Genomic DNA, 19969 nt, shown 5'->3' on the forward strand with positions numbered 1-19969 from the left:
ATATGAAAAAAGTTTTATTTCTAATTTTATATGTAACATTGTTATTTCGTGAGTTTCATATTACACTTGAATGCATGTCTATTAACATGATATGAGATGCATGTATGATTTCATCTTGAATACATTTAAACACAATAGCAGTGGAAATATAATTTGTATTCGCAAATTTTATAAAGCAAAATAAATAAATCTTAGGGTGGTAGCCCCATTGAGCAGGTTGCATGTTGCTTTGATTTCTTTAGGGTTCATTCAAATTCATTACCAACTTCCCCTTGCAAGTCCAGCTTGTCTCACGTCGGCAGCTCTGTCTGATCTAAACCTCTATACCTAAGTCATCTCATTTCTTCTACCTCTACCTCTGGGGAGTGGTGGTATGGGCAGGTTTGTGGAGAACTGTACCTTTCGTTTTGAAGGCATGCTAGGGTCCAGTTCTTTTCTATGGTTCCTTCTAGGATCACTGGTCATCGTCCAATAGAAGTCTCTGCAATGATGAAATGTTCTAGATCTTTATGGTCCAGTACCATAGCCTCTAGCCCCCTGTGGCTATTGAGCACTCGAAATCTAGTGCAACTAAGGAACTAAATTTATGAGTATTATTTAATTTTAGTTAATTATAATTTAAGTAGCCACATGCAACTAATGGTCACCAATTTGGACAGCGTAGGATCAGAGCATTCAAGGTCAGCTGCCTGTCCCTAGATTCAAATGTGCTGATCATTGGCATTCTGCAAATCAAATGATCTATGTGTTTTGGTGCTTGGGTGATGCCCTGTGTTCGTCTCTGACAGCTCTGGGGATGCTGAAGTGTGAATCTCTCTTCAGTGATTTGACTCCTCTCCCTAAGCCCTTACCCCTGGCAGTTGTGTGTCTTACATGTTTTTCTCAATACACCTATCACCTAGCACATACTGGGTTTCTAATGAACATGGGAGAAAGGAATGGAAGAAGGGAGGGTAAAAGTAAATAGGAAGGAAGTTAGACAGCTGGGAAAAGAGGAAGTCTGGAAGGAAGATACTTCATTGAGATTTTGAAATCTGTAGTCAGATTCAGAGTATTGAGAGGAGTTCTGAAAACAGTCCTCACAACTGTTGAACATGGATAGTTCAAACCAAAAGAGAGGTCAGAGTTTGAGATGGAGATGCCTGAATATTTCACATGAAAGGATTCTGGGCTCTTTGGGATGGCAATTCTCATAACAATAATTTTTCTCGTTAGTTGATTTCCAAAGACCATCCCAGGATCTTGGGGTCACTGTCCTAGGAGGCTCACCCCATATTGGCACATTGGGAAGGATCCTCTGAGATAATATTTTCTGGATCTGTTGTGTTCCTGGGAGGTGAGTAAGATATCACCAGATGCAGTTGTGAAAAGGGACTCTGTCTCTATCCATGTGATGAAGATTCCTAGCAGGGAGGGAGCCCTGGGGCATCCATAATCAAATTGAAGTAAGGAGCACTGTGACCTCCGGGGAAATATGTTGATAATTTTCTGGACTGTCTAAAACATTTCAAACCCCGGGAATGGTGATTTTATTTTCTGTACTCTCCTTGGGACTTGAGTTTCATGAAAGCATTTGCTGTCTTTGTTTTCCTTATTAAATTAGCAAGGCCGACTTAAATCAGAATATACTGTAAGGACTTGAAATGTTGCTGAAAGAACAAAACAGATGGGCTTGACAGATGTCTCAGGTTCCATTTGGGTTATGTGGGGGCTGAGGGGAGAGAGTGGGACTCGCTGAAGTAGTTGTGTTTTCTCTGATAAAAGTCAGAAAAGAAAAATGTGGACCAAAACAAAGGAAAATTGTGAAAGGAAGCTATACTGGTTTATGGCAGGTCATATTTTGTTTTTCTGAATGGAGGTGGCCATAGGATTCCCTTAAGCATTTTTGTTTATTGCTTGTTTGTTGGGGGATAGGGGTATTCTTACTTTTTTTGGTGCCTTGTTTTTCTGCACTTTAAATCATTTTCACGCTTAAGAAATGACTACCTCAATCCCATTACTCTCGATCCCTTACTCTCATTCTCTCATTTCCCATTTTACAGGTGCTTTCCCTGGCACTTCCTCTGCAAGCTTTCAGAGCGGGTTTTCTAAAATATAAACCTGATTCTGCCAGTTCATTACTAAAGAGCTTCAGTGGCACTAACAGCGGATGTCAGCATACGTTTTCTGTAAAGGACCAATAGTAAATAATTAAGGTTTTGTGGGCCATGCAGTCTCAGTTAAAACTACTCAGCTCTGCTATTGGAGCCATAGACAGTATGCAAACCAATTAGTGTGGCTGTGCTGCAAGAAAACTTTATTTACAAAAAAATGCTGGACTTGGCCATTGGACCAATCTCTGGCCTATAGGATACTCTTGATGCTTGGGCCTGGCATTCGAGACCTTTTGCCGTTTGACCTCAGCCTGAACAACTGAGTTCCCATTCCCGTTCTTCTCAAGCCTCTGAACAAATGATGGTCTTTAAAAAGCTTCTCTCCGTTTCCCTCCCTCCCTGTTTCCTCCATTTGGATTGCCATCTTCCCTGGCTTCTTAGTGTTTTGTGAGTGGGCTCTCCATGCCTCACCTTACACGAAGCTCTCACCAGTGCCTCCCAGGCCAAGTCAGCCCCATTATCTGCATGCTAACGTTCTTTATGCCTCGAGTGTAGCTTTTACAATGTAGCTACTCCTCAACTGGACGTGGAGGGAGCTTAGTACCCACTGAACAAATGGTCGTGAAGTTGATCCATCAGTGAAATTGTGAGTCTCTTAATCATAGGAGAGTATATTAACTTGTGAGTAAAAGAAAACACTGCAAACCCCAGATATGCCATAGGAAGCCAGGGGCCAGTGTTACTGGAAAGGGGATGAAGTCAGACATCAGGAACACAGCTGGGTCAAAACCAGCAGAACAATTGCAGCCAGTACTATCCGGGAGCCTTTGGGCAACAAGCTCATGGTGCGGGCAGGGGTGTGAGTGAGGAGGGAGGGAAGCAGTGTCTAGTTCAGGGCATCAGGACCAGGATGAGGATGCAGGCTGCTGGAGAGAGATCAGAGAGAAGCAGCCAGCATGATTAATGGGATGGAGGGACTGACTCATGAGGAAAGATGAAAGCGCCCCAAGGAGATGGGGTAGAGGACCGACAGGGGCAGATGAGAGCAGGCTGCAAGTATGTCAGATGGATAAACACCCAGGAGGGAGCAGCTGGCTTCATCAGGGAGGTGAAGATGAGGGCTCCATCGGAGAATGGGGGTGGGGGACTTAGAAAGGGCATCGGGGGGCTCATGGAAACTCAAGAAATGACAGGTGGGCCCAGGACAGCTCTGAGCTATTGGAAGGAGAAACACCATGTAAAGACTACCCTGGAGTGACTCTTTTGGGGAGCCCTGATGCTCTACCCTGTAGGGCCTTGCAGCTTGCCCTTGGCCCTGAGAGGTGACCTTAGCCTTACTCTCTGCTTGACAGCCTGGTGGGGGCTGGCCAGGCAGGGCTGCAGGAGGGGAACTGGAAAGGGGCACACAGAGAAGGACAGATGAACTAATTTCCCACCCTCCTCTTAGATACAGATTACTGGTTGTCACGACAATTTCGAGCCCTCTCCTCTGAAGTCAGTTTTCAGCCAGCCCCAGCCTGTCTTTGGTGAAGCTAGAGTTACTTGTTCCAAGCCCAGCACTCACCCCCGCCCGCCGGTGTATCGGATCAAAATTCAGCCCAAACCCTGTTTCGCACCCCACACCCTGGCCTGTCAGGCATTTGGAAGATGAGATTTATTTGAAATGCAGTCAACTACCTTCAGTCCTTCTCAAAATCGGCTTCCTTCAGGCATTCTCTGAAGTGTTCTCTGATGCCCAGAAGAGCAGCTTGTGTTGTAGCCTGGCCACACGGCCCACTGAACAGCAGGTCCCCAGCAGCTAATTTACTAAAGCCATCCCCCACCTCGGCCGTGTGTGAGAATCATCTGGGACACTTCTAAAACATACCCAAGCTAGCCAGGGTGACTCATGCCTGTAATTCCAGCACTTTGGGAGTTTGAGGCAGGCGGGTCACTTGAGCCCAGGAGTTCGAAACCAGCCTGGCCAACATAGTGAAACTTCATCTCTACAACAAATGCAAAAATTAGGCAGGTGTGGTGGTGCACACCTGTAATCCCAGCTACTTGGGAGACTGAGGCATGAGAATCATTTGAACCTGGGAGGCAGAGGTTGCAGTGAGCTGAGATCACACCACTGCACTCCAGCCTGGACAACAGAGTGAGACTCTGTCTCAAACAAAAAAACAAACAAAACCATACCCAATCCTAGACCCTCACTCCCAGAAATTCTGATTTAAATAGTCTTGGCAGGGAAGGCTAAGGCACTTCAGCATCAGTATCTTTTCTTAATGTTCCCCAGATGGCTCTAATATCTTGAGAACCATCCCTGAATAACCCTTTATTTAACTGTGATTATAATTCACATAGGTGTTACTCTTCTTTATTTCTCTGTAACTGCTGACTATAATATCACTTGAAAGTTTTTTTTAAAAAAGCAAACATTTATGGTGAGTCATCTGTGTACTCAGAATCTTGCTGGGGGCAGGACTCAAGCAGGGAGCAAGAACAGATCCTCACTCTTGGGGAGTTTGTGGTCCAAAGAATGAGACACTTAGAGCAGAGCAGAATGAGCCCGGAGTACTGACCTGGCGCATTTCAGAGGCTTTTCACGTTCTGCATGTTGCAGCCATGCTCTGCTCTAGCCTTATCCTGGAGTCTGAATTCTAAGTCCAAAGACAGATGGCAAATCTTTCCCAATGTACACAGCCAGTTAACCTTTACTCTCAGGGCTTGCTTCAACAATTTCTTTAGGAAGTAGAAATGCCCTTGATCGTTATTTGAGTAACACAAGCCCAAGACCTTTATGAATCTCCAAGTTCCTGAACCCAGCACAACAGTGATTACCAAAATGGGAGGTCCAGTATAGTGGCGTGCAAAATTTTAAGAGTATATAAGTGATTTTTTTTCTTGGAATTGTGTATTTCTTATGATGGGTGTTACAGTATTATTTAGGTTGAATTACTGTAGGTCTTTAAGCAAAAGACAAATGTGAAAAGATAGGTAAGAGTATTGGTGGCATGCAGATACAGCAAAAATTGGGAGGTTGTGTGCAACAGGCTGAAGTTAGCAAAACTGCCCTGGGGTACATGACGTGCTCCAGGGATTTCAGTGTTTCCTGCAGCCTCCTCCTTCCAAAGTCCTCTAAGCTTTTCCCACCACCTAAGGAGCATTTTGCCCTTATCATTTCACTTTCTGAAACAGTTTCAAGTCTTTCAAGTGGTTTGGGCTTCGTGGAGAAAAACGACTTTTCATGTAGGTTCCATTATATTCACTTCCCAAAGTTTCAAGTCACTTTCTTAACCTCTTCTCTTTTTGGATATTTCTGTCACTAGAACTAGCATTTTTGGTTGCTTTTAGGAAGCTTTTCACAGACAAAGAAAAATTACATAATTTTACCAGTTTCTTGGGAGAGAAGGACCTTGAGATGTGGACTCTAGGAGGCCGGTTAAACTAAGTCACGTTATAGTAAAGTGACTCACTTCTGAATACCAGTCTCATGAGAAGTGCTTTTCAAATGTTACATCTCAAAAACATATGCAGAGTACACATTCTAGACATACAGATTCACACAGTCATAGCTGATAGAGAAACTGACGAAGTAGTGATCTTTTGAATATTTTTATTTCTTCTTCCCAGTTTGGGTTAGGGTAGGGGTGGGGCAGGGGTGTAAGTACATGAATTTTAGAAACGCCGAAGTAACATGTCTCCAAAGAGCCATCTGCTTTGTGCTGTTTGTTTTATATCGAGAGTTCTATGAGTGCAGGTAAACCTGAGAATTCTTTACCTAAAAGATAAAATGTTTTAGTTGGATGCTTCACTGTACATTTTATTTGATATGCTTATATCAGCTTCTTGCCATGACAGATAATTTTCAATGATAATCTTAAATAATTGTGTAAAGGGATCGCTAATGCCTTGTTTTATTTATAATTTGTCCCAGCTGTAGGCATTCAGATGAAACTTGAATTTTTCCAAAGGAAGTTCTGGACTGCCAGCAGACAGGTAAGTTATAATCAGCATCTTGAAGCATTAGCGACACTGTTATTATACAGGTGTTCACATTTGGGTACCTGGAGCCTAAAAGTGCCAGATTTCCGATGAATGTTTGTAAAACGAACTGCTGGCTGCTCAGATTACCTTTCATTTCACTGCAAAATAAAGGGCTGTCAGCATGTTAGACACCACATGCTGAGCAAAGCAGGGAATTTGCTCCTAGGAACAGTTTTTTTTTTGTGGGATCAAGATAATGACCTTCCAAAGGAGATTTTCTTTTAAGTATCGAGGCCTTTTGTGTGATTTTCATACTGACTTTCTCCTAATCCTGTGGTTGTGTCTGGTTACTTACTTGTCAATCTCATTATCAAAATTTTGAAACTCTTTGCATAACTAGGTTTGCCAAAACGTGTACCTGACTTCTTTGTTCACTGGGTCTACCTTGGAGAATCTGGGAACGTTTTTTTCTTTTTGCTATGCTCTCTGTACTAAGTAATCTCAGTGGTATTTGTTGAGTAATCTGGTAGAAAAAGCCACTGATAAGTTGCTTCCATCTGCCCAAGTCTAAATGTTAGAATGGTTTATCATCCCTTAAATTAAGAGACTTTAGGAATCTATAAACTAAGGAGACAGACAGGGGTTTTTAAAAGTCATTGAGAATTAATGAATTTTTAAATTAGATAATTAATTATATTTTAGTTACCTAATGATTTGAGATCTTAAAAAGATACATTAATATTTAACGACAACATAAAGTAGACAAGAAAGAGCCAGCTCCCCAGTCATTTTTTTTTTTTTTTTGTCCTGAGAGGGAGTCTTGCTTTGTCACGCAGGCTGGAGTGCACTGGTATGATCTCGGCTTACTGCACCCTCCACCTCCAAGGTTCAAGTGATTCTCCTGCCTCATCCTTCTGAGTAGCTGGGATAACAGGTGCCTGCCACCACACTAGGGTAACTTTTGTATGTTTTAGTAGAGACAGGGTTTCACCGTGTTGGCCAGGCTGGTCTCAAACTCCTGACCTCAAGTGATCTGCCTGCCTCAGCCTCCCAAAGTGCAGGGATTGCAGGTATGAGCCACCGTGCCCCGCTTCGCTCAATTGTTTTATAGATCTTTTCTTTTACATTACTACTTGGAATTGATATTGATTAGAGACGGTAGACAACACACATCATGAAGCATTCCTTTTCAATGAAATTGGGTATTTGAATTCTAGCCCATGACTTGGATAGCTTGTCTTTAAGTAGCTCAGTGGCAGCCATAGCTGCCCAAGTAACATAGTAACATATTTCCCTCTGCTTTTTGCCCTCACAGTGTGCCTCCCTGGACGGCAAATGCTCCATCAGCTGCGATGATGAGGTAAGACAGCCTCCTGGTCCTGTTTCTACCCCTGTGGAGAGAAGGTGACGTGGTGCTTTATGAACGAGGGAATGCCCTCGTAAACAGGGCCAGGTTGACACATTACACTGGGTCAATCTAAAAAAAAAAGTCATTTGCTTTATTTGCTTTCTTATTCCGCCCCCCGCCCCCACCCCTGTCAGTTTATGACAACAGCTGGAAATGTGTTTTAAATGTCTCATGGACAGCACTATTGGAATTTTGACATTTTTGTAGGAAATAATACAAATTACTACTGGTTGGAACTCACATTACAATTCTCAAACCGTTTTCTATATGCCTTAATCTCTTTCTATCCTTGTAACAACCCAGTGAAGTAGGAATTGTTGACCCATTTTGCAGATAATTTCTCTGATCCTCAGTTTTTCTTAAGTGGTTCAGCTAATTTCATGTAATAAGCAAACAAAAAAAATCTAGGAGTTGAAAACTTTGAAACTCAGAATTTTTCTTTCTAGCATACTGCTTCTCTCCTACAACTCTTTTCTCCTTTTTTCTTCTCTCTTTTTCTCCTCTCCTGTCTTCTCTATTCTATTCTCCCCTTCCCTTCCCTTCCTTCCCCTCCCCTCCCCTCCCCACCTCCCCTCCCCACCTCCCCTCCCCTCCCCCTCCCCGCCTCCCTCCCCTCCACCTCCCCTCCCCACCTCCCCTCCCCTCCTCCCCTCCCCTCACCTCCCCACCTCCCCTCCCCTCCCCTCCCCACCTCCCCTCCCCTCCCCCTCTCCACCTCCTCTCCCCACCTCCCCTCCCCTCTCTACCTCCCCACCTCCCCTCCCCTCCCTTCCCCTCCCTATCTCCTCCCTTCCCCTCCCCCTCCCTTCCCTTTCCAGAGGGATTTTAATCCTACACATGAGCAATGCAAGATGAAATTGTGCCACTATCCAAAGCGTTTCAGTCTGCCTTATGTTTTTATACCATGCCATCCTGTACTCTCTGCCCCATGTTTTGTAGCAGGGAGAAGCATGGTGGCCTTTTCACTTCGCCTGAGGTTGTCTTTCTCTCTCTGCATCAACGAAACAGCAGTCAATATGTAAACTAGACCTTATAAATAGTTGCATATTTATATTCCTTCTGGTTATCATGAGGACTTAAGAAATCCTAACCAAACAATTTCAACCCAGAAAATGTAGATTAGGAACTAGAAAGTAGACGAAGGAAAAACAAGTAAGGAAATGTAAAAGGGAGTCCAGGATGAAGTTAAAATAAAATACTCAGTCCTAGAAGGTCTGGCTGCTGGTTAGAAAATCATCATCATTGTATGAGTCACAGTATCAAAAAAAGAAGCCAGTCAACAAAGTTTTCTGCAGAAGCCCAAGTTTTTGTGATCATTAGATCAAAACTAATTTCCCTGTTGGAAAGAACACCCTGTGAAGTTATGGTCCACACCCTTTTCCGTAAGTTCAGGGATAATTTTCGTACAATAGTCAAGTGGGCTTCAAGCCTCTCCCATGTCTTTGAGACATTTATTGTCTTATTGAAGTGCTCAGCTCAAGAACAACGCAACTCAGTAGTAATAGTGATGAATCGGTGTCTTGAGGCCCTGTATTAAACTCCTCGCTTGCACAGTGGGTATAATTACGAATTCCAATTTTACAGTAAGAAGACTGAGGATGGTTAGTTGGCTAATTGGTTGATTGTATAGATGGTTGGTCAGGTGGCTGACAGGTAGGGCAGTAGCTTGGATAGTTGGTTGGCCCATTGGCTGGTTGGTTAGGTAGTTGGTTGTTAGTTGGCTAGTTGGCTGATTATATAGATGGTTGGTCAGGTGGCTGACAGGTAGGGCAGTAGCTTGGATCGTTGGTTGGCCCATTGGCTGGTTGGTTAGGTAGTTGGTTGGTTGATTGGATAGATAGTTGGCTAGTTGGTTGATTGTACAGATGGCTGGTCAGGTGGCTGACAGGTAGGGCAGTAGCTTGCATAGTTGGTTGGCCCATTGGCTGGTTGGTTAGGTAGTTGGTGGTTAGTTGGCTAGTTGGTTGATTGTACAGATGGCTGGTCAGGTGGCTGACAGGTAGAGCAGTAGCTTGCATAGTTGGTTGGCCCATTGGCTGGTTGGTTAGGTAGTTGGTGGTTAGTTGGCTAGTTGGCTGATTGTACAGATGGCTGGTCAGGTGGCTGACAGGTAGGGCAGTAGCTTGGATCGTTGGTGGGCTCATGGGTTGGTTGGTTAGGTAGTTGGTTGGTTGATTGGATAGATAGTTGGATAGTTGGTTCAACAATTTTATAACTAAAGCCAGAGACAGTAATCTTCCTAGAACCCACATTGCCTGAGTGCATCCTCTTATAAAAGCAAATGGAAATGGATTTCCACCTAGAGTTGGAAACATCCAGTGAATGTCTGTTATTCAGTGACTGCTTTCACAAGTGGTCTAACATGGTGGTTGAAGGCAAAACTACAGTTACACTGACTAGCTTCAAGTTGTGACTCTGACAGTAATAATGTGCGACCTTGGGCAAGTTTCCAAACCTTTCCATGCCTCAGTTTTCTCAACTATACAATAAGGATAGAAATACCCACCTCACAGAGTAATGGTGAGGAATGAATGAGATGAGATATGAACAATGCATGGTATGGCTCCTGGAAATGGTAAGCATTCAATAAATGTTAGTTATAACATTTTTTAAAAACTCTAAAGATATTTTCTTCCATGTTGTGGTTTCAGGTTGCTGGATTTGAAACCTCAGATGGCAATAGTATGTACACTTTGGGCAAGTGACAGTTTCCCCTGGGCATAGTAAGCACAGGCTATGACCTCTTCCTCACTACTAACAATATTCTTTTAGCAACTGTTGGGATAAACCCCTATTCAAATATTTAAAGGTCCCCATGCTTTGAAAATTAAGTCTTGAAGTTGCCCTGATTTCTGAACTTGATCTGATGCTCAAATGTCCTGAGTTTGTCCTTTGAAGCTGTCATCTATTGTCCTCTTTGACATTTAAATTTTGGCTCCAGGCAACCAACTGACACTGTTTTAAATAGAAAAGTCAGCCCTGCCTTCTCACCACTTTCCATTGTTTCAGCAGCTCTAGCCATGTGTCATTCTCTTTCTTATAACTTTTAATTAGGCATATGAGACCATGTTCCTCCTCTCCCTCAACTGCCCTCAAATAATCAGGTCTCCGTTAAAAACAGCTGTGGGGGCTCATTAAATTCAGTGCTTCTGGCTTCTCCACTGCACTGATGACCTGGCCCAACTCCTCAGGCTTATCAGACATACTTAGACATAAATCAATCCACTCCAGCCCCTATGTCTCCCGCATCAGTGCACTCTCTGGGCCTTGGCAGAAGTGCCCTGGCTGGTAGGTGGAGCCAGTGTGCCAGATGCTTTGCCATCTTGTAGAGGTGCATCTTTGGTTGGTCTAGTCAGAGCCTGAGCCATGTTACTTGGAGGACCTGGCCATGGGGCTGACTGTTAAGGAGCTCCATTCCACCCAGGGTGAATGTTAACTTCAGAGCCATCGAGGCAACAGTTCGCACACTCACTCCTTCCTTTAAGACATGTTTACCAAACCCTTCTTAGGCACCTGGTGCCTGGCTGAGCACTGGGCATTCAATGGGAAGCAAAGCCAGAAATGGCCCTGCTCTCCTGGAGCTTACGGGTTAGCAGGAGAGAGAAACTTATATGATCATCAGTTGTGATAAGTTTTGCAGAGTGAACTGACGTGCAGTGGTCAGGGAAGGCTCCTCTGACATTTAAGTCAATGGAAGAAGGAGATGACATTGAATACAATGCTTGAAGCCTGAGTAGGAGATGACACTGAAGACAATTCCTAAGGCCTGAGAAGAGCTTTGCAAGCAGAGGACACCACTGTAAAGGCACCGAAGTGGCAAAGAGTCACTGTGGTCAAGGAAAACACAGTTAGCATTCAGGTCAGAAGGGAGGAACGAGGGTCGTGTCACCTCTAATCTCAGTCTGACCTGTAGGTGCTAGTGTTTCCTCGCTGCATTCAGTCTCTTCTTCCACTCACCTTTGCAACACTTCTCATCTGATGAGCGCACCAGGAATTGGCAAAGACAGTGGAAGGTGAGAAGGTGTCTCCTACTGAGGCATTGGAAGAGGTGTGAGGGCAGTGAGAGGATCGAAAACTTCATGATCAAAGGCAGCTCTACCCTTTCTTGTCCCAAAGGAATAAAGACTAATAACCCCTATTAAATATCTCTAAGACTTTTCAAGGCCTTGTAGGCATTTCCTCTGGCATCAGAAAGACCTGCTTGAATTATGACAGGGCGAGGAGAAGGGCTGCTTCGAGGCAGCCAGGCGCCTGCATGTTGGACCACCCAGCTCAGCGAGAGGGTGGGTTTGAGGATCCTTGGAATAGCAACAGAGGACGGGAGGGGGCCACAGTGACCCCTACTGAGCACATCTTTCCCAGGTGACCCCGCTGCAATAAATTTTTTCAAAAGTCTTTTGATATGATCGTTAGTTAATGAAAAGGCAGAGCAAACGCTGTGAAATAAGTGTCAGTGTATTCCACAATGGAAATACTGGGGGTTGGATCACCAGACCTGGAGAAAAGTAGCAAGGAGTGGCACCTTCCTGTGCCTGAGGTACAGAGATTCAGCCCCACTCTCAGATGCAAGAACCTAGTGCGTGTGTGTCTCTCTCCCTCTGTCACTACAAATGAAGACAACAGGCAGTACGATACCAGCTTTCTAAGTGAGTTGTTTCACCAGTCAAAGCAAACAAAAGGCATCCTTCAAAACAAAAGGCAAAACAAAAAGCAAAAAGCTCAGCCAGTCTGCCAGGACCTCCTGCTATGAACTATGTAACAACTTCCCTTTCTGCAAAACTGTAAAATTGTAGCATTAGGATGCTTGTAAAAATGACACATCGTAGGTGACCAATAAACATTTGCTGAGCAGATGTAAGCCTGTGTTCTTGGAGGACTTACTGTGCACTAGGTGCTATGCTCGGTACTTTAAATGCACACTCCCATTTAATCTTCTCAGCAACCTTATGGAGTAGTTGTTGCTATCTCCATCTTTCAGATCAGAAAATAGACTCGGAGCCTTAGAAAGACTTTGTTCAAGGTCACACTGATAGCAAATGTCATTCTCTGATTCTAAAACTTTGGGCTAGTACGCCTTCCAGTGGACACAGGGTTAGTACTGCCATCTGTCACTCTCAGGCACCCTGCCCTTCTAATCTGTGACTGCCCAATTCCCACGACCTGGGTTGGGGCTTTAACTTCAGGTATCTACCTGATCTGCTTCTGTGACCAAGAATCAGACTTCTCTGAGTAATACTGAGCCATCCAATAGCTGCAGAATGATGCGTATTTTAAAACCTCAACTTCTGTCTGTGCTCTCTACCCCCACCCTTTATTGCTGCATTTCTAAAACAACCTCATCTCCAGATGTTTTGCCAAAGGTAGCTGTGGAGTAGGTGCTTACAGTGTCTGTTTGAGCCCCTAATGTCTTCAAGCTCTTCAACCTGTTAGTGCATCCTTGGGGCAGGGTGACAGACAGACATCTTTTAAGATGGTGGGCTTAGGGTAGCACAGTGAGGGAAGGCTGAGAAAATACTTACCCTGTTTCCTTTTTTGGACAGGCCATATGGAGAAGGCACTTGAACATTATTTATTGTAAAGTGACATAGAAAAAAAATTTGATCAGACTGGATTCTAGCTAATTCTGTCCTGATTTATCCATAAACCCAGCACTCTGACCCCTTAACTCCAGTGGGCTTACTCCACTCCACTGTACTTCTCAATAATAATTTAATCCAAGTGGTCATTGACAGGGAGGTCTGTTTAGAAAGTCATCTTGTCGCTAAATTTGCCTTTCAATATTTATAGTTAGGCAAAGTGACAGCAGTATCTATAAAGAAAATGCAGCTGGGGGTAGTGGTTCACACCTGTAATCCAGCACTTTAGGAGGCCAAGGCAGGCAGATCACTTGAGGTCAAGAATTTGAGACCAGCCTGGCCAACATGGTGAAATCCCATCTTTCCTAAAAATACGGAAAGTAGCCAGGCGTTGTGGTGCATGCCTGTAGTCCTAGCTACTCAGGAGGCTGAGGCAGGAGAATTGCTTGAACCCAAGAGACAGAGTACAGTGAGCCCAGATCACGGGCCACTCCTCTGCAGCCTGGGCGACAGAGCCAGACAAAGGAGAAAGACAGCGGGGGGGAGGGAGGGAGGGAGGGAGGAAGGGAGGAAGGAAGGAAGGAAGGGAAGGAAGGAAGAAGGGAAGGGAGGGAGGGAAGAAGGAAAGGGAAGGGAAGGAAGGAAGGAAAATGCAGTGACACCTTTCAGATTCAGTGATCTAGGTCTACATCAATGACAAAGCACCCTGCCTCGGACCTCTGGTTTTTCTCAGTGATTTGCAAATCCCAATGTCGGCACTGCCTGTTTCTTACTTAATATGGTGTACAAGTCTTATTATACTCAGTGTAACCTTGAAATTCAAAGTTAGCCGTGAACAAGTACAGTGAGGCATCTTCTCTGCTGCCAGATTTCTGTCCTGGAATCTTAACATAAGGGGGAAAAGTTGATTTGAATAGTGTGAAATAGAAGCATGGTACAAGAAATAAATATCAACTGGTACTCAGCGTAGAAGAAATAAATGCTGTTCCCCAGCCCACGCACAGGAAATGTGCCCACTTTGCTGGGGAATGTGCGAGGCCCAGGCCGGGCACAGTGGCTTACGCCTGTAATCCCAGCACTTTGGGAGGCCAAGGCAGGAGGATCACTTGAGGTCAGGAGTTCAAGACCAGCCTGGGAAATGTGGTGAAAGCCTGTCTCTATTTTTAAAAATACAAAAAAATTATCTGGGCGTGGTAGTGTATGCCTGTAATCCCACCTACTTGGGTGACTGAGACAGGAGAATCACTTGAGTCCAGGAGGCAGAGGTTGCAGTGAGCTGAGATCACGCCACCATACTCCAGCCTGGGCAACAGAGTGAGACTCTGTCTCAAAACAACAACAACAACAACACCACCACCAGTGGCCCCTTTGGAAAAACATGGAAGCTTAGGCATGTTGTCCTTCAGGAGCCCTGGCCAGTTCTCCCCTTGCTCCTCTTCCCATCATTGTTTGGTAGCATGTAGACCAATCTTACCAAAATGATAAGTTCATTAAGTGTATTTTTAGACTAGCCTATAATAGACTTCTTTTTTTCTTCCATAGATTATTCCTTAGCAAGTGGTGGAGATGGATAGAAAAATCGCCCTAAGCCATGTCTTGGTTCAGATATTAGCTTAAGAATTGCTATGCTCAGGGAGTCTAGGAACCTATAATTGGGGTTGATACCACTTGACTAAACTGACCCAGACATCAGTCACTTTTATTGTTTTTACTTGCTTTTAGCCACAATAATAACACCCCAGACACTTGGTACGTTGATATTTCTGCCATTTGTTGTGGTTTCCTTTGGTAGCAGTGACAGACAAGATCTGTCTTAGGTATATAGAGATTAGATATAGATATACATGTAGGTATAGAAATAGATACATACACACATTATATAAAGGGATTGCTTTTTTCAAATAAAAGCCTTCCATAAGCAGGCAGGACCCTGAGACCCTATCTGTGTCCTGCCGTCTTTTAGAAAGTAGGGGTGGGGGTCAGCCAGTAGAAGGAGTGTGGGCTTTGGAGTCCCATAGCAGTGGACTCAAATCTCACTTGTGAGTGTGTGACCTTGGAGAAAAATCACTCTGGGGCTCAGTTTTCTCTTCTTTCCAAGAGAAAAATCTCCTGCTTGACTGTGAAAAGTGAGGTTTGCGTGAGTTGATGTCCTGTAGCTGCCATTCTCCTTCTTCTTCTTCTTACATTGTTATTATTAGTGGCAATCATGTTTTATTAAAAACCTCTTTGTGTGATAGTTTTCATCTGATATTCTCCCAAGGTGGCCACTCCTCTATTTTTGGAGCTTGGTTTTCCAAGTTCTAAGTTAAAACAGTGTTTGCTCCTACTTCAGAGCTCTCACCTCTGTTCCTGCCACAGCAGAAGTGGGAGGGAGCAAGGCAGATGCCTGAGAAGTGAGTCTTCTGACCTCCTTTCTACTGGTGCTGGCTATTATAAGGAGCATTATAAGGAGGACCTCATTCTAAGAAGAGAGGTCAGAAAAAGAACCAGATGTTTACAGCAAATAATGAAAAGTTATTTAAAAGATTTGTCTCTGAATAAAGTGGAAAGTATGAAACTGTTTATTTTTTAAATAAATTTAGGTTATAATTGCAACTGTCCTCTAATTTTCCAAAGAAACAAATGTAGTGGGGTTTAGGGGCCAGGAGTTTAGTGTTTCTGATAAGATGATAAAACAGCACAATATCGAATCCTTCACTTTACATTTGATTTTTCTCAGAATAACCACAAAAAGGGTCAAATATAGTAAAGAATTTGATCCCTTTTCCCAGGTGTTTTTCTTAGTCCCTTGCTGTTGAAATTATTCTCTTTGGAAGTACTTCTCATGTCTTATCTGTAGCAAGTATTTTTTCATGTTTCTGCTTCTGACAGATTCTAATGTGCCAGTGGCTTCCTGTGTGATTGGAGCTGTTCAACAGTACTTTCATGGACTTCATGATATCTTGCCTCTTTCTCAAGATTTCCAATTGATTTTATACCTTGTACCCGTATTGCATTGCTCAATATTTACAACGTTAGGCAAACAGAGAGATATTGACCAAAGATGTAGGTCTAATAGCAAGAGTACTAATTAGTTAGAGATATTGGCATGGGAACTAATTTTATACTTAGGAATAGGGGTTATGATGATTTGTGGCACCATATGCAACTGTGGGGATTTGAGTATTGATAATATCTGAATATGGAGGCCACTTCTGTACTCAACACATATTTACTGATTCAACAGAGGTTAACCTCCCCTTGCTTCAGAGTCTGTATCTGCAGATTGAGCATCATGATGTTACCAGAAAGGGGTCCCAATCCAGACCCCAAGAGAGGGTTCTTGGACCTCACACAAGAAAGAATTCAGGGCATGTCCATAAAGTGAAAATAAGTTTATTAAAAACATAAAGGAATGAAAGGATGGCTATTCCATAGGCAGAGCAGCCCTAAGGGCTGCTGGTTGCCCATTTTTATGGTTATTTCTTGATGGTATGCTAAACGATGGGTGGATTATTCATGCCTCTCCTTTTTAGACCATATAGGGTATCTTCCTCACATTGCCATGGCCTTTGTAAACTGTAATGGTGCTGGTGGGAGAGCAGCAGTGAGGATGATCAGATGTCAGTCTTGTTGCCATCTTATTTTTGGTGGGTTTTAGCTGACTTTTTTTACTGCAACCTGTTTATCAGCAAAGTCTTTATGACCAGTATCTTGTGCTGACCTCCTATCTCATCCTGTGACTTAGAATGCCTTAACTGTCTGGAAATGCAGCCCAGCAGGTCTCAGTCTTGTTTAACCCAGCCCCTATTCAAGATGGAGCTGCTCTGGTTCAAACACCTCTGACATTTCCCCCTTACCTTTTATAAGAAAACCCTTAATCCTAAGGGTTGCAGGGGAGGTTAAGATCTGTCTTCTGTAACTTCTTCATGCTGAATAGAGGCGATGCCATTCCCACCTAACTGTTGGGTCTCTTGCATTCAGGGTAGAGAGGGGTTCAGTCAGAAAGCATTGATATGGCAAGGGCCATTCATAACTCTGAGTTCTAACAAAAGGTGATATCTAGATGATCAATAAGTGCTCAGTTTAAAAAAACATTCAGTAAGCTTGTCCAGCTTTTCTACACAAAGAGTGCAATAGCAATGTGTTTCAAAACAGCAAAATAAAATAAGTAAAATTATCCCAAGTAAAAATGAGAAGGCTTTCCATGAACTGGGCAACTATTGGAACCAAGCTGATCAAGCTGATATGGGGTTGCTAGCTGATTCCAATACATGCCCAGAATTAGGATATTGATCCAGATTTTTCATTACCCATCCCTCTTGTTTCTTCTGAGTATCAGTCAGAGATCACAGGAATAAAGAAGGTTAGTCTAAATTGCAGGAAAAAAAAATTTAAAGTCAACTGATGAGACTAGAATTTAATAACAGGTATACCATAGTTCTTGAAATGTGAGTTTTCTCTCTATGGTTTCTCATTTTTACTAGAGACAAATCATGGTAAGACTGATTTGCTTTATTATACTTGGCCTGATTATTTGTATAAAGTTCAGCAAGAATAATTATTTTTCACATAGGCTTTTTAAATTGCCTTTGATGAAATTTTATTCCACAGAAGAAATCTCAGATACGGCTTTGTTTAAAGCCAAGGCTAGCTATGGGTTTGTACTGCAAATACCTGTGAGTTGAGTAAATTCCTCTCCTCATGAGGTCCCAAGATAACTTGGGGCTCCTGGGCCTTTCAGAAAGTGACATTCTTTATTTACCACAGGCCAGGAACCCTGTACAGGGACCATATAGACAGGTATGAGGCTAGTTTTTCAAGGGGCTTTTCTTGGCTAAGTCACGTTTGATTCCTTAAAGGAAAACACCATTCCAGTCAAAGCCTTGGCAAAATAACCAGTTTCTCCAATTGTGTCCTGTTACAGAAGAAAACAGATTGTTACTGCACTGAAGTGAGAATCTGTTTTCTTTTATAACAGGGCAAAGAACTATATTGCCATAAGATACTCTCAAATAGTTTCCAAATTCTGGAGAAATCAGGTAGAGAGAAGCAAATATGCTCTAAATCTTTTTTCACAGAAATATACTGTACTTGATTGTTAAAAGCTGTAAATAGCACAAAAGAAAAGTTTTCTTGGCCCTGGAAAACAGAATCAGCAATATTCTTAAGCAAAAAAGTAAAAAAAAAAAAAAAAATCAGTTTTTTATGAGTTCAGTTCATGGAGTTGACTCCTGTTCTGTCATGAACTTTTCAGCTCTTTAGGAGAGTCCTGAAAGTTTTTTCTCTATTCTAATGTCTCAATCTCCAATGTTATCAGAAACTTGCATTCCATAGCACCTATCAGAATTCTATAGTACATTATAAACCACTTTTTGAAGTAGATTAAAACAAGACAATTATCTGTGGATAATAAAAAATCTTAGGATAGCCACTATTAAAGCCACAATTGACAAGGAAATTTGGTTACTTCTGTGGCACACAAATTTAATGTCACAATTATAACTATTAATAACATACACTAAGCTGTGTTAGAATTATAGGAGCTTCTTACAATTTTGGAACATGTACCAATAACACATTTATACAAATACAAACCAAAGAAAGCCAAACACTATTTCACATCTGATAATGCCTCCTGCTATGATTTCCATACCAAATAAGCCAAGTTTTACCTTTGCATTAGTGTACCATTAATGTTAAATCCAACTCTTAATAAAACCTCAAAGACAAATGTATTCAGTCTTAATCAGTTTTACCATAAAGTAAGATTTTCATAAACTTTGTATAACCCTTTACATTTTTTTAATGAAAGAGCAGTGTTCTAAGAAAACATACTGTGCTTTTATTCCAGTGTTCAATTTACAGGAAAACTGAATAAATACCCCTTTTACTTTAATCCATGTGCACACACAGAATTTTTTTTACAATTAATTTTTTACAAACCTTCCACAACTCATTCAAACTTTTGGCTTTATCCTAATTTAAAATAGTCCTTTAACCCTTTAATCTAGGCAGAAAAACACATTCCCATGACTTATCTTTTTACCAAAAGTATGTTTTACTTTTCTTATACACCCTGCATGTAGAACTATTTCCTTAGTAGTCTCAAATACGTGTTAGTGTTAACTCTTAGCAACTTTTACTTTTAGTAAAAACCTTGGTAAGTAAGGGATTTTAATTATATACTAGGTGCCGAGCCTGGGACACCATAAGATGTCTGACTTTTTCCAGCATAGCTAGAGGGCATGAGTCTCCACATGTCCCCAGGCCTTATCTAGAATCTAATGCTCTAAAATAGGTAAGCTGAACAGTTTTCAAAAGTCAAAGAAGCAGTTGATGACCTTAAAACATTTAGCAAACCTAATATCTGACCTGCATAATTTAGACCAAATGTTTACATTTTTGAAGATATTTTTATTTTATCAATAATCTTTAAAACTGTCTCTATTTCCCAAAGATTGCTAAAGTCACCTGAACTAAATGGCATTATACTTTTTATTTTTCTGAGTATATTTGATTTAAGTACCTATCATTTTTAAGCCAATTAATCAGAGTTCTTTCACACATATGACACATATAAATACACAAACAGGCAGAAGATAAAGGACTCCTTTCCTAAACCAGGGATTGAACCCTGGACCTATGCTGCTATTGTGAAAAGAGAAAGCACGGCCACATGGTTGCAAGGTCAGGTTTCCAAGGACATACAAGACAACAGAGAAATGTCGTTCCGTTTTCGTTTTTGTTTTTTCCGGTTTGTGCAGCAAAGTTTTTAGTTGGGCCATCTTGAACATCGGGCTTATGGGAGTCCTAGGCTGGCATTTTATCCTAGACTACCCCTCTTTTATGACAGAACAATACAGAAAGACACACAAAGCACACCAGATTCACTACAGTTTAGGACTAGCCTCATGAATCCTTTTTCCCATTAATCAAAACTT

General features: G+C 42.4%; 1 protein-coding gene across 5 annotated transcripts in view; it reads left to right on the forward strand.

The window, feature by feature from the left end:
• Positions 1-19969, forward strand: part of CACNA2D3 (calcium voltage-gated channel auxiliary subunit alpha2delta 3) — a 963339-nt gene that overhangs the window by 849094 nt on the left and 94276 nt on the right. For all 5 annotated transcript variants that reach the window (XR_002478711.2, XM_021671646.1, XM_064367210.1 and 2 more), the window contains 2 exons: positions 6013-6074; positions 7378-7422. Coding sequence is in view for 4 of the 5 variants with exons in the window: in XM_021671646.1 (XP_021527321.1) it covers positions 6013-6074; positions 7378-7422 (107 nt within the window). In the remaining variant the exon portion in view is untranslated. The remainder of the gene's footprint in view (positions 1-6012; positions 6075-7377; positions 7423-19969) is intronic.

Source organism: Aotus nancymaae, unplaced genomic scaffold (genome assembly GCF_030222135.1).
Source record: "Aotus nancymaae isolate 86718 unplaced genomic scaffold, 86718_ANA_hifiasm-v0.15.2.pri h1tg000067l, whole genome shotgun sequence".
Classification (NCBI taxonomy): domain Eukaryota; kingdom Metazoa; phylum Chordata; class Mammalia; order Primates; family Aotidae; genus Aotus; species Aotus nancymaae.